This window comes from Perca fluviatilis, chromosome 7 (assembly GCF_010015445.1).
Source record: "Perca fluviatilis chromosome 7, GENO_Pfluv_1.0, whole genome shotgun sequence".
Taxonomy (NCBI): Eukaryota; Metazoa; Chordata; class Actinopteri; order Perciformes; family Percidae; genus Perca; species Perca fluviatilis.
In genome coordinates this window covers 37681892-37696636 of record NC_053118.1, presented here as the reverse complement: position 1 = coordinate 37696636, position 14745 = coordinate 37681892, and the positions used below count along the sequence as shown (strand labels likewise).

The window sequence follows — 14745 nt, the reverse complement described above, 5'->3', positions numbered from 1 at the left end:
TCTTTATCAACCACTTTAGGTTTACTTAGAAACTTTAGTTTGTTAGTTAGTTTATTTCCAGTTCAGGCTTTTTAGCACATTACCTAATGTTAAAATATACACCTTAGTTAACTGTTATTAACAGTTAGTCAGGGCTTATTACTGCATTAACTAATGGTAAAATAGACACCTTAGTTAACTGTGATTAACAGTTAGTTAAGGCATCAACTAATGGTAAATAATGCATCAATTAATACCTTAGTTAACATGAGCATTGTTAATTAAATGTTTATTAGACAATTTATTCAACCCTTAATAACGGTTAATTAATGCTTATTAATGCATTAACTAATGCTAATTAATGTACCCTTATTGTAAAGTGTTACCGAACAAAGACTCAAAGTCAAATTAACTTTCAGGGAAAAGTTGAAGTGGCTGAGCTGTCTTTCTGCTGTGTTTCTGGCTTCCCTCAGAGACTAAATGGCTTCCAGATCAGAGGAGGATCTCTGCTGTCCGGTCTGTCATGAAGTCTTCAGAGATCCTGTTGTTCTGTTGTGTAGCCACAGCTTTTGTGAAGACTGTCTGCATGGCGGCTGGAGAGAGAAACAGACACAGGAGTGTCCAGTTTGTAGGAAAAGATCCTTGTCTAAACCACATGTTAACCTGGTGTTGAAGAACCTGTGTGAGGCCTTCATACAGGAGAGAGATCAGAGATCTTCAGAGGCTCTCTGCTGTCTGCACTCTGAGAAACTCAAACTCTTCTGTCTGGATCATCAGCAGCCAGTGTGTGTTGTCTGCAGAGATTCAGAAACCCACACCAACCACAGATTCAGACCCATCGAAGAAGCTGCACGACAACACAAGAAGGAACTTCAGGAAACTCTGGAGCCCTTAAAGGAGAAGCTAGAGGTTTTTGAACGAGTAAAAGTGGAGTGTGATAAAACAGCAAAACATATAAAGGCCCAGGCCCGACGCACAGAGACAGAGATTAAGGATCAGTTTAAGAAGCTTCACCAGTTTCTAGAAAATGAAGAGGAGGCCAGAATGGCTGCACTGACGGAGGAAGAGGAGCAGAAGAGTCTGAGTATGAAGGAGAAGATGGAGGCTCTGAGCAGAGAGATAGCAGCTCTTTCAGACACAGTCAGAGCCACAGAGGAGCAGCTGAGAGCTGAAGATGTCTCATTCCTGATCAACTACAAGGCTGCAGTGGAAAGAGTCCTGCAGCGCCCCCTGCTGGATGATCCACAGCTGCTCTCAGGAGCTCTGATAGACGAGGCCAAACACCTGGGCAACCTGAGCTTCAACATCTGGAACAAGATGAAGGACGAGGTCTCCTACAAACCTGTGATCCTGGACCCAAACACTGCTTATGCAAACTTCATCCTGTCTGATGAACTGACCAGTGTGAGAGAACAAAAGAGATGGGAAGAGCAACTACAACTTCCTGGTAATCCCGAGAGGTTGGATCGTGACTACATAGGTAATTATTATTCTACATATAAGGGGAGGAGTGGGATTGACTTAAGTGTTTAAGTCTGCCCTTTGTACCATGCCTTCATCTTCATCTGGGTGCCTTCATACACGTAAAATATCCTGGAATGGACTGATTGGCACTGTTTGACTCCCTTACTGGCTATATTAGCCATCTGCCCATTTTGCTAGCTTGCCTGTATGGCCAATTCTCCACGCTGTCTTTTTGTCTGTATGGACAGTTTTCAACTTTAACGTAAACTTTTCATCAAGTCTTTACTAGTGTCTATGTATATTTAAGTAATGATTATTCTATTTTATATATATATATATATATATATATATATATATATATATACAGGCCAAAAGTTTGGACACACTTTCTTATTCAATGTGTTTCTTTATTTTCCTGACTATTTACATTGTAGATTATCACTGAAGGCATCAAAACTATGAATGAACACATATGGAATTATGTACTTAACAAAAAAGTGTGAAATAACTGAAAACATGTCTTATATTTTAGATTCTTCAAAGTAGCCACCCTTTGCTTTTTTTGATAGTGCTGCAAACCCTTGGTGTTCTCTCAATGAGCTTCATAAGATGGTCACCTGAAATGGTTTTACCTTCACAGGTGTGCTTTGTCAGGGTTCATTAGTGGAAGTTTTTCCCTTATTAATAAAAAAGCAAAGGGTGGCTACTTTGAAGAATCTAAAATATAAGACATGTTTTCAGTTATTTCACACTTTTTTGTTAAGTACATAATTCCATATGTGTTCATTCATAGTTTTGATGCCTTCAGTGAGAATCTACAATGTAAATAGTCATGAAAATAAAAAGGAAACGCATTGAATGAGAAGGTGTGTCCAAATTTTTGGCTTGTAATATATATATATATATATATATATATATATATATATATATTTATTGTTTCCTTTTGTACTTGCATAGATATAGAATTTGCACTGACACTATTTTGCACTATGATACCATTGCACCTTTCTGCATTTTTTCCACACCGCCCATTTTAAACATGCTACAACCAAACTTTACTATAAGGGCACACTGTTTGAATTGTATTTTTGTAGTATGTGTGCCTGGATGTCAAATGTCATATGTCTGTGTGCATATGTGTATATATGTTGTGTAAAAGCTATTGGACACCTTAATTTCCTTCGGGATAAATTAAGTATCTCTATCTATAGGTGTCCTGGGCTCTGAGGGCTTTGACTCAGGGACTCACAGCTGGGATGTCGAGGTTGGAGAAAGTACACACTGGGAACTGGGTGTGTTAGCACAGTCTGTCCAGAGGAAGAGAGACATGCAGTCTGGAATATGGAGCATAGTGTTCAGAGAAGTTGAATACGACGCGGTCACTACCAGATCCAGACACCGATCTCGAGCCGGACACGCCGCCCCGGAGGATCCGAGTGACTCTGGACTGGGACGGAGGAAAGCTGTCGTTCTATGATCTTTGTACTAACACACACATACACACCTTCACACACACTTTCACTGAGAAGCTGTTTCCATTGATTGACATTAAGGGGATGGTGTTTGTTTTACCACAGAAGGTCTGTGTGACTGTAGAACAGATGAATGACTATGAAGCTTATAAGGATTATGTGGATAATGATGATGATGGTGGTTATGAAGGTTATGAGGATTATGATGGTAATGAGGATGGTGATGATGATGATGATTATGATGATTATCATTTCATTATGGGATAAAGCAACAACTTTTTTTTAAGATAATTTTTGGGGCATTTTTAGACCTTTATTTGACAGGACAGCTGAAGACATGAAAGGAGAGAGAGGGGGGAAAGACACGCAGCAAAGGGCCGCAGGTCGGAGTCAAACCTGCAGCCGCTGCCTTTGACGAGAGAACCTCTATATATGGGCGCCCGCTAACCAGCTAACCAGGGGCCCAAAAACAAGTTTTTTATAGTTAGAGTCAAAAGATTTATTAACAGCAAATAGTAGAAACTTTCAAAAATCAGCCAAGCATGTCATGTTTTTGATTCGGTCTTTTTGTTTGTTTGTATGTCATCAGAATTACAGAATAACAATTGGCCCAATTTTTATATAACTTGGTGGAAGAGTGTAGCATGGACTGAGAAAAACCCATTACATTTTGATCTGAATCACGGGGCGGATACACAAATTATTTGTGCATTAACATTGCGCTCTACAGTGTTTTTGTTGCATTCAAGTGGTGTAGGAATTATTGGAAAAATTAGTTCCTGACTGGGAAAATTGACACTTTATTAACATTATGAGATAAAGCATTCCTTGGGGAAGGTCTGTGCTCTCCGGGTGTTCTTCTAGCTAAACTTATTAAGCAGTACTTAGTGCCGATTGTAAGTTATTCATCTTAGCAACATGATGTGTGGAGTTCCCCAAGGCTCAAGCCTCGGCCCTCTTATTTTACATTTACATGCTTCCATTAGGCCAAATTATACAAACCAACAGCAACTATGCAGATGACAAATTTGGCTTTTTAAGAAGTTCGCTCTCTCTTCTAGTTTAAGGTTGTTTTTGTTAATGTCAAAGTTTATTCTTTTGAACAGACCTATCAGTACATTCATTGAGTTTAGAAAATATGCTTGCTCTTGGGGGAATTATTGTAATTGTTGGGTCTTTGTAAATTTTATAGTGTGGTCTAGACTTATTCTATCTTTAAAGTGAGAGATAACTCCTGTTATGATTTCATACTATTACAATACAATTGAAAATAAAGATATATTCAGTTGTACAGTTATATTCTTTTGGTTTTTATTTTCTTAATCTCTTGGCCCTTTGATGACCTGCTGTGTGTGTTGTACTTTGTCTCAATACTTTTAATGTTTAATGTAACATAAAACATAGCATTTTAAATGTCCTTGTTGTTGAAATGTGCCTGGCCATGTTCCAGATTTTGGGTTTATTTAGTAACATGTTTCAGATATCTATTACCGATGTAACATAATCAGAATGAATAACTCCTGTTTCTGAATTATAATACCTGTCAATGAAGCTGTGAGCTGTGACTGGTTTACCATTACATCCTTGATTATACCTTTAACCCAGCCTGACGTGGTCATGCTCAGGTTCTAGTCAGAATATGAGTCTGATGCGGCTCCATTGGGCTGTGATTATGGTATGATAACATCTAAATAAATGTCGATAGATTTGGTGTAGTTTTAAAAATATAAATAGACAACAAAGCAACCCAGCTTCCCTGGCTGAAATATACCGAAATAATAACATTAAAAGAAATACACAAACCATGATAAGATCTTGTGAATAAATGTTGATTAAAACAGCTGTTATTGGGCTAAAAATACCAATAATAAAACTGTCACAGATTTTGAGGTAAGGGGGTCGTGTTTTTTCTTTCGCCTATATCCAATGGTGAGGGATTAACATGAATGTTTATCTGACGGATCCCCCCGCCTCATTGAAAAATAACACAACAGGTACCCTTCTTTCGTTGACACTTTACGCCAGGGCTCCTTGGCCATGCGTCCTTGGCCATGCGTCAGACATTTGATGAGTAGGGAGTGTGTTGTTTACCAGCTACTCTCCCCCAAAACCAGTTTTGCCATTTGCATTTGCACTGGCTAAGTGGCCATAGGGACTGGTAGGAGGGGTAATGGAGTTCAAAGTTGTCTGAATGCCAGTGTAGACCTTTTGTGGTGATAACACAAAAATTTCACAAGAATGTCAACACGTGTGATTAGATGGCTGTGTGAACACAAAAGACCTTTTGTTATTATAACACAGCCATCTAACCACCACAATATTTTGTTATGATACCACAGCCATTTAACGTGCTGCTGCTCTTTTTAATCAAGCAGGTAGGCCTACCTTTATGTGTGCATGTACAAATAACTGTAGTAACCCACTTTTCTATTAAATATGTTATTTATATCAAAGTAAAACACAACACAGCAAACTTTAGAGTGCAAAGATAAACTTAAGACCTGTTTACAAAAGTAGACGGCATGCTAAACAGTGAAGTTAATACAATATTAAAAAGATGTGGAAAAGGGAAAAAGGAAAGACCCTGCCCTGAAGTAGGAGCTGAAAGAGTTACAGGAACTGCGGTCAGAGTAAAAATTCCCAAATTGGTCCAGTCGGAACACGAGAAAAAAAAAGTGTTCTATGAACTGCAAAAATCCCTCTGGTCGGAAAGAGGCTTTTGTCAGACATTTAGCATATTGAAGGAAACCTGTTGTTGCTCTGGCTTCAGCCAAGCACCCTGCTGGGGGCAGACGAGACTAGAACAAATGTTGTGTATTCCTACAGCACGAGGGGCAAATTGACATACACACGTTAGAACCTGTTATCTTGACCTGGAGTAACCTGAGAATTCAGAGGTGCGCCTTATCTTGGGAGACATCATAAGCGTGAAAGACAACGTACAGTTTCACATTCAATACAATACAGGAATATAGAATACAATAGGCTACATAAAATACAGATTATTATTAAAAAGTTATTAGTCTTATCTCATTCAAAAGATAGAGTTTGTGTGGACTCTCACTTTAAAGGAATACTTTAATGCAGAGAAATCCAACATGGGTTCCGTGACCCCTAGGGCTGTGTTTCTCAAAGTGGGGTCTGGGGACCCCCAGGGGTCCTTGAAGGGATTCCAGAGGGTCCCCAACAATTTTCACTATAATTTCATCCATAAGGAACACAATGACAGATTGTATGACTATTTTGCTCATGGGTTTCATTCACTTTCTGTAATAAACCATATAAAAGCAAAAAATCCTATCAGGTAGGGGACCCATGGGACAAAGTATTATCAGATCGGGGTCCATGGTCTAATTAGTGTCAGTTTAGGGGTCCTTGATGTGAAAAAGTTTGAGAACCACTGTCCTAGGGGGTCCCCCTAACATTTTAACAGCAAAGATAAATTGGCCCATTTGTGAAATTTTTTAAATTTAATTTACACATTGGAGATATAGTTATATATATATATATATATATATATATATATATATATATATATATATATATATATATATATACAGTTAAGCTTAATGATTCACAGCTATTCATTGTCATCCATCCAGCCCAGTTTAATACAACTTAATTTGTTACAGTCTGCAACATGTAGTTGGGGGTCCCTACTCTGTCTCTCTTTCAGGGGTCTGTTGAGTTAAAACAACTTTAAACAATTCAGATTCTTTATAACCATGTATTTTTATGTATTCAATGTATGCTGCAGCTGGGTCAGGCAAAATAGGAAGATCTAAATCCATAACCTGTTTCTACTATCTGTGCAATTTCATTAATGTGCAATATCATTACTTCGCTTCACACTGCATCACACTGTACATAAGACCATATCTACCTTTATATATTTTAATATTTTTTATATATGTATATAGCGTCTCACAACTGTGTACCTTACCCCCCTTCTTCTTTTGCACTACTTATTTTATTACTAGTGCTGTCAGTTAAACGCGTTATTGACGGCATTAACGCCAACCATTTTAGCGGCGTCATTTTTTTATCGCAAGATTAACGTTCTTTTCGGCCTAGCAAACTTTCCACATGCTGTTGCAACAACTAGTAACTTTAGAAAAACTACAACACCACACTGGATCTAGCTAGACCGGAAACACAACAACAGGCACTCCGCACACACTGGTTTGGGCTCGCGAGCCGGCCAAAGAGTGGCAGGCTAACGTTATGTTTTGAGTGGATGGTGAGCGCGAGACACCGAAATGGATGCCAATAAGATTCTGAATGGAAATTTTACTTTTAAATGGTTCCATTGACAAGACCAAAGTGATCTGTGTGTTTTGTCGTTGTGAACTGAGCTAACATCGCAGCACGTCCATTCTGAAATACCACTTGATAGGCGAGCACACAGCTGATGGTCAAGCACACAGCTGATGCCAATTCTCCGCCTCCTCATCAAAGCCAGGCGACAAAAGCACAAAGCAAGCCGATCCACTTTTCCATGTTGATAAGAGCATTAAAATGAGAAAAAATAATGGGACAAAAAAGAAATCAAGGGACATTTAGAATAGATCAAAATTTGCGATTAATTGCAATTAATTGAAAGCTAAATATGACATTAATGCGATTAATCGCGATTAAATATTTTAATCGTTTGACAGCACTATTTATTACAAGTTGTTACATTTCTCCTACGCACATGTTGACACTGGAAAAAGAGTAGCTTTTAATCTCATTGTACATGTGTATTATGACCATAAAAGGCATTCTATTCTATTCTCACTCTCTGTCTTTGCATACATTAAAAGTCAGACCCTTCTGTCTCCACTCTCTCCCTCTGTCTCTGCATAGATCATATCAAAAGCCTCTTTCTGACCAAATAGTTACAGGAATGTAGTTATAGAAACAGTCCACTTCTAAACAGTTCTACTAACTACTCTCCCCCAAAACCGTTTTTCACATTTGCATTCACAATGGCCAAGTGGCCATAGGGACTGACCTTTTGTTATTATAACACAGCCATCTAACCACCACTATGCAGGAAAGGGAAAAGACCCTGCCCTGAAGTAGGAGCTGAAAGAGTTACAGGAACTGCGGCCAGAGGAACTTAATAATCCCCAAACTGGTCCAGTCAGAACACGAGAAAAAAGGGTTCTAGGAACGTTATGTGCTAGGAACTACAAAAATCCCTCCGGTTGGAAAGCGGCTATTGTCAGACATTTAGCATATTGAAAGAAACCTGTTGTTTCACGGCAGGAAGAGAACTTATTGGCTCCGGCTTCAGCCAAGGCCCCTGCTGGGGCAGACGAGACTAGACCAAAGGTTGTGTATTCCTGCAGCACGAAGGGGGAATTAACATACACACGTTAGAACCTATCTTCTTGACCTGAAGTAACCTGAGAATTCAGAGGTGCGCCTTATCTTTGGAGACGTCTGACCAATAGAGAGAGTTTTCATTTTGAGAAACCAGCCACAACTCTACAGGAATATAATTGTAAAACTGAGGATTTTCAGGACTGTTAACACATGACCCCAGAAGGGCGGACTCTTTCCGATCAAGTAGTTACAGGAACATAGTTATAGGAACAGTCCACTTTTAACCCCTTAACGCCGACTGTCGCTAATTTGCATCAAACCCCTTCCATTCCGACTGCAGGCAAGATAGCGTGTGTATTCCCCCAATGCCGGTTTGTTTACATTCGATACATACCTAGGAACCTTTTGCACGCACTGGTTTCTCGTAGGACCGGTCAGAGTGGGAACTACATCCAGTTCACGGAAGGGAAATTAACCCTAACCCCTAACCCTAACCCTAAAAAGACTACTGTCAATGTTATGGAGTAGGAGAGTGTTTTCTTTCTTGCTGTTGTCCAGATTCATTTATTTGTCAATTACTTGAAAATGTGTTTTATTAATTTTACCATTTTGTAAAGAATTTTACCATAAATGCCTGTTGTCGCTAATTTGCATCATACCTAAATTTATATCTATTCTATATGCTATAGACAAATTAACAATCTCAACTTAATTAAGCATCATCTTGGAGCCAGGAACACACATAATAAAGTTCTTATATAATTGTGAATAAATTCAGGCGTCAAAGGGCTAAGCAGTTCTACTAACTACTCTCCCCCAAAACCGGTTTTGCCATTTGCATTCGCACTGGCCAAGTGGCCATAGAAACTGACCTTTTGTTATTATAACACAGCCATCTAACCACCACTATGCAGGAAAGGGAAAAGACCCTGCCCTGAAGTAGGAGCTGAAAGATTTACAGGTCAACTGTGGTCAGAGTCAAATCCCCAAATTTGTCCAATCAGAACACAAGAAAAAAAAGTTCTAGGAACGTTATGAAAGCGACTTATAACACTGCTGAGATGTAGTGAAGAGCCAAACAAAACAAAACAAAAACAGTTAGTGCAAATTATGATCTATTTAGTGGTGTTGATCAGTTATAACATATGAATAGACAGTCTATATAAATGCTGAAATGTAGTGAAGAGTCAATATACAGTTAGTGCAGGTAGTGGTCTGGTTAGTGATATAGGTCAGTGATAACACAGTTAACCGGAATAGACAGTCTATGTAAATGTTGAATGTAGTGAAAAGTCAATATACAGTTAGTACAAATAGTGGACTAGGTAGTGATGTAGATCAGGAATAACACGATAAAAATGATATGTTGTTAGAATAATTACATTATCAAGTAATAGACAGGAACCACTGAAGTTATAATAGTTATAAAGTTTTGTTTACTTGCAAATAGGGTCAGTTTACAGTACTCACAGCATAAGTACAGAAAGTGACTCAGAATAAGCTTACTACAACAGCTTTTGTAATACAACGTACAATGTGATAAAACTCTATAGTCATAATAAAGGGTCAATGTCTTCAGTTATCTTAGTCAAGGAGCGCCTGTTCTTTCCTCAGCATCACACAATGCTCCAGACAAGGACAAGATACCAGATGGCGTCAGCAACAGTGTTTTGTTTTCTTATAATGCAAAAAGTTTTAATACTAATCAGACAATAAAGTATGTATCATAATTTTTCTGACAACAGTCTATACAAATGCTGAGATGTAGTAAAGAGACACAAAGTGCGGTCTAGATAGTGATGTAGATCAGTAATATCACATGCATTTATACAATCACGCTCATATTTTTGGATTCATGGCTTATTCTTTGTAACTTCTGGCTGTTTTTCTTTTCCCTCTACATGCAAACACACACATCTGCAACTCAGCACACGGTCTTCATTCCTCACCGTGTTTAGTTTCTGTTGCTATTCCTCTCCTACTTCTTGTTGTTGTCTCAGTTAAAATGTGTAAATGTTAGTTTGCATGCTCAGATTATTTAATCTAATTATGTTTTTGGATCTGTTCTTGTATGAATAAACTACACACTCAAGACAAACACAGAAGTGGTAAACAGTATGTAATGGGGACAACACCTTTATTAAATTGTCAGGGTTGCAGGCTTGGACCCAAATGCAGGAAGGCGAGGAGAGTGCAAGAGTATGAAATAATAATAATAATAATTTAATGAAAACTCAAAAGAGACTTACAAAAGTATAAGCAGGGCAAAAACAAAAACAAAATCCATGAGCACAAAAACGGAAATCCAGGAACACGGAGATACAGCAAAAATACAAGGAGAGAACCACAAGGGGGGGACGACGACAAATGACAATCCACCAACAACAGACACAGAAAACACAGGGACTAAATAAAAAGGGTAATGAGTAAATGAGGGACAGCTGACACAAGGAGAGGGAAACAGGTGAAACACATTAGGGCAATCACAAGGGCGGGAAAACACAGGAAGAAAGCCAGACAAGACTAAGGACTTCAAAATAAAACAGGAAATGGGAAAACCAACAAAAACACGAAACCAACTACAACAAAGAAACTTGACACAAGGACTGGTGAACAGGTGAAAGACATCAGACAATAACAAAGGCGGGAAAACCAAAAGACAGGAAGTAAAAAACAAGAAACACTAAGGGGAACAAAATAACTCCCAAATAAAAACAGGTCCAAACACACAAAAAACACCACAAGAGCGGGGCAGGCGTGACATAAATAGTGTGGAATGAAACTCAACCAGACAAACTGGGAAAATGAAGCTCCGCCCCTCACAAGACTCACCGGAGATAAAACAGGGAAGCAGGCGCACACACACAACCACTACTTCTACTGAGAGAGAACAGCTACAGGAAGGAGTTCTGGGACTTCAACCAGCTGCTGAAACCACAAAGTGAACGTGAGTTTTATAAGAACAAAGACTCAAAGTGAAAGTAACTTTCGGGAGAAGTTGAAGTGGCTGAGCTGTCAGCCTGCTGTGTTGGAGCCTGCTGTGTTTCCGTCTTCACTCAGAGACTAAATGGCTTCCAGATCAGAGCAGGAGCTCTGCTGTCCGGTCTGTCAAGACATCTTTAGAGATCCTGTTGTTCTGGTGTGTAGCCACAGCTTCTGTAAAGAATGTCTGCAGGGCTGGCGGAGAGAGAAACAGACACAGGAGTGTCCAGTTTGTAGGAAAAGATCCTTGTCTAAACCACATTTTAGCCTGGTGTTGAAGAACCTGTGTGAGGCCTTCATACAGGAGAGAGATCAGAGATCTTCAGAGGCTCTCTGCAGTCTGCACTCTGAGAAACTCAAACTCTTCTGTCTGGACCATCAGCAGCCGGTGTGTCTCGTCTGCAGAGATTCAGAAACCCACACCAACCACAGATTCAGACCCATCGATGAAGCTGCACGACAACACAAGAAGGACCTTCAGGAAACTCTGGAGCCCTTAAAGGAGAAGTTAAAGGTTTTTGAACGAGTAAAAGAGGTGTGTGATAAAACAGCAAAAGTCATAAATGTCCAGTCGCGACGCACAGAGATGGAGATTAAGGATCAGTTTACGACGCTTCACCAGTTTCTAAAACATGAAGAGGAGGTCAGGATTGCTGCACTGAGAGAGGAAGAGGAGCAGAAAAGTCAGAGGATGAAGGAGAAGATGGAGGCTCTGAGCAGAGAGATAGCAGCTCTTTCAGACACAGTCAGAGTCACAGAGGAGCAGCTGAGAGCCAAAGATGTCTCATTCCTGATCAGCTACAAGGCTGCAGTGGAAAGAGTCCAGCAGCGCCCCCTGCTGGATGATCCACAGCTGCTCTCAGGAGCTCTGATAGACGAGGCCAAACACCTGGGCAACCTGAGCTTCAACATCTGGAACAAGATGAAGGACGAGGTCTCCTACACTCCTGTGATCCTGGACCCAAACACTGCTATGTCAGACTTCATCCTGTCTGATGAACTGACCAGTGTGAGAAAACTAAAGAGATGGGGAGGGAAACTGCAACTTCCTGGTAATCCTGAGAGGTTGGATTGTGACTACAAAGGTAATTATTATTCTACACAGAAGGGGAGGGATGTGATTGACCCAAGTGTTTAAGGCTGCCCTTTGTACCATGCCTTCATCATCATCTGGGTGCCTTTATGCATACACGTAAACTATCCTGGAATGGATGCTACAACCAAACTTTACTGTAAGGGCACACTGTTTGTATTGTATTTTTGTAGTATGTGTGCCTGGATGTCATATGTCTGTGTGCATATGTGTATATATTTTGTGTAAAAGCTATTGGACACCTTTAATAAAATATCTCTATCTCTATCTATAGGTGTCCTGGGCTCTGAGGGCTTTGACTCAGGGACTCACAGCTGGGATGTCAAGGTCGGAAACAGTACATTCTGGGAACTGGGTGTGTTAGCAGAGTCTGTCCAGAGGAAGGGAGACATTCAGTCTGGAATATGGAGCATAGTGTTCAAAGAAGGTGAATACTCAGCACGGTCACTACCAGATCCAGAAACCGATCTCGAGCCGGACACGCCGCCCCGGAGGATCCGAGTGACTCTGGACTGGGACGGAGGAAAGCTGTCGTTCTATGATCTTTGTACTAACACACACATACACACCTTCACACACACTTTCACTGAGAAGCTGTTTCCATTGATTGACACTGAGGAGCACATATTTGTTTTACCACTGAAGGTCTGTGTGACTGTAGAACAGATTAATGATTATGATGGTCATGGTGGTTATGAGGATTATGATGGTAATGAGGATGGTGGTGATGATGATGATTATCATTTAATTATGGGTTAAAAAAAGAGAAAGGTAGAGAGAAGGGGAATGACATGCAACAAAGGGCCGCAGGTCGTAGTCAAACCTGAAACCGCTGCGTCGAGGAGTAAACCTCTATACATGGGCATCCGCTCCACCAGAAGAGCTAACCAGGGGCCCAGACATCAGAAATACAGAATAACAATTGGCCCGATTTTTATATAACTTGGTGGAAGAGTGTAGCATGGACTGAGAAAAACCCATTACATTTTGATCTGAATCACGGGGCGGATACACAAATTATTTCTGCATTAACATTGCGAGCTACAGTGTTTTTGTTGCATTCAGGTGGTGTAGGAATTATTGGAAAAACTAGTTCCTGACTGGGACTAAACTTATAAAGAAATACTTAGTGTCGATTGTTGCTAAGTTATTCATCTTGGCAACAAGATATGTGGAGTTCCCCAAGGCTCAAGCCTCGGCCCGCTTATTTTACATTTACATGCTTCCATTAGGCCAAATTATACAAACCAACATCAACTATGCAGACGACAAATTTGGCTCTTTAAGGATAAGGTTGTTTTTGTTAATGTCAAAGTTTATTCTTTTGAACCGACCTATCAGTACATTCATTGAGTTTAGAAGATATGCTTGCTCTTGGGGGAATTATTGGAATTGTTGGGTCTATGTAAATTATAGAGTGTGGTCTAGACTTATTCTATCTGTAAAGTGAGAGATAACTCCTGTTATGATTTCATACTATTACAATACAATTGAATTGAAAATAAAGATATATTCAGTTGTACAGTTATATTCTCTTGGTTTTTATTTTCTTAATCTCTTGGCAGTTTAATGACCTGTTGTGTGTTGTGTTGTACTTTGTCTCAATATTTTAATGTTTAATGTAACATAAAACATAGCATTTTAAATGGCCTTGTTGTTGAAATGTGCCTGGCCATGTTCCAAATTTTGTGTTTATTTAGTAACATGTTTCAGATATCTATTACCAATGTAACATAATCAGAATTAATAACTCCTGTTTCTGAATTATAATACCTGTCAATGAAGCTGTGATTGGTTTACCATTAGATCATTGACTATACCTTTAACACCCTGCAGTGTTATCTTAAAAGTTTCTACATACCAGTAAAACTACTCTGTATCTCACTCTGTTAACATGTCAACAAACCACATGGCTCCACAACACAGACAGCGCTGTAACGTGAACATGATGTGTTGTAAGAATTGTTTTGGTGTTTGGTGGAGGGTTAAAGTGATCCTGATTTGTTTATTGATTTAAAATGTTAAATTGATGTTATCATGATATGTTTGTAATTCCTCTTGTGTTTCTGTGCTGCTGAGAATGAGATTACATTTTTAAAGACTAAACTAAAAGAGTCTTATTAAAGATATATTCAGTTAGTATCAATTCTGAAAATAATTTAGTGCAGAAGAAAAAGAAGTTAAGTAGATACATGTTTTGTCAGTTCTTGAATGTAACTAAGTAAGTGCAGCATATATCCTCAATTCTAATTAAATCTGTACTGTTAAATGAAGCCTCAGTTTTCTAATAAATATTGGATTTTGTTTATACTCAAACAGTGCTTTAATACAATGGCTGCTACCATCACAAGACCAATTAGTGTGCTAAATTAATTAACTAAACAGCTACAACATGATCAAATAATCCACCACTATATAAACAAAATAACGTTTATTTATTTT

The 14745-nt window shown here is 39.2% G+C and overlaps 2 protein-coding genes across 2 annotated transcripts; both read left to right on the top strand.

The window, feature by feature from the left end:
- Window positions 1-1230: 1230 nt before the first annotated feature.
- LOC120562468 (nuclear factor 7, ovary-like) lies at window positions 1231-2920 on the top strand. The gene is made up of 2 exons (XM_039806182.1): window positions 1231-1459; window positions 2655-2920. Exons 1-2 carry the CDS (start codon window positions 1297-1299, stop codon window positions 2918-2920), a joined length of 429 nt encoding a protein of 142 aa, XP_039662116.1. The 5' UTR covers window positions 1231-1296.
- Window positions 2921-11023: 8103 nt separating this feature from the next.
- Window positions 11024-14402, top strand: LOC120562948 (nuclear factor 7, brain-like). The gene is made up of 2 exons (XM_039806908.1): window positions 11024-12295; window positions 12578-14402. Exons 1-2 carry the CDS (start codon window positions 11296-11298, stop codon window positions 13060-13062), a joined length of 1485 nt encoding a protein of 494 aa, XP_039662842.1. The 5' UTR covers window positions 11024-11295; the 3' UTR covers window positions 13063-14402.
- Window positions 14403-14745: the final 343 nt, after the last annotated feature.

Bases quoted from the DNA above. Each gene is read 5' to 3' on its own strand.
- LOC120562468 (XM_039806182.1), top strand. From the start codon at position 1,297: ATGAAGGACGAGGTCTCCTACAAACCTGTGATCCTGGACCCAAACACT. The intron at 1,460-2,654 runs GTAATTATTATT...CTCTATCTATAG, and splicing joins GTTGGATCGTGACTACATAG to GTGTCCTGGGCTCTGAGGGC.
- LOC120562948 (XM_039806908.1), top strand. From the start codon at position 11,296: ATGGCTTCCAGATCAGAGCAGGAGCTCTGCTGTCCGGTCTGTCAAGAC. The intron at 12,296-12,577 runs GTAATTATTATT...CTCTATCTATAG, and splicing joins GTTGGATTGTGACTACAAAG to GTGTCCTGGGCTCTGAGGGC.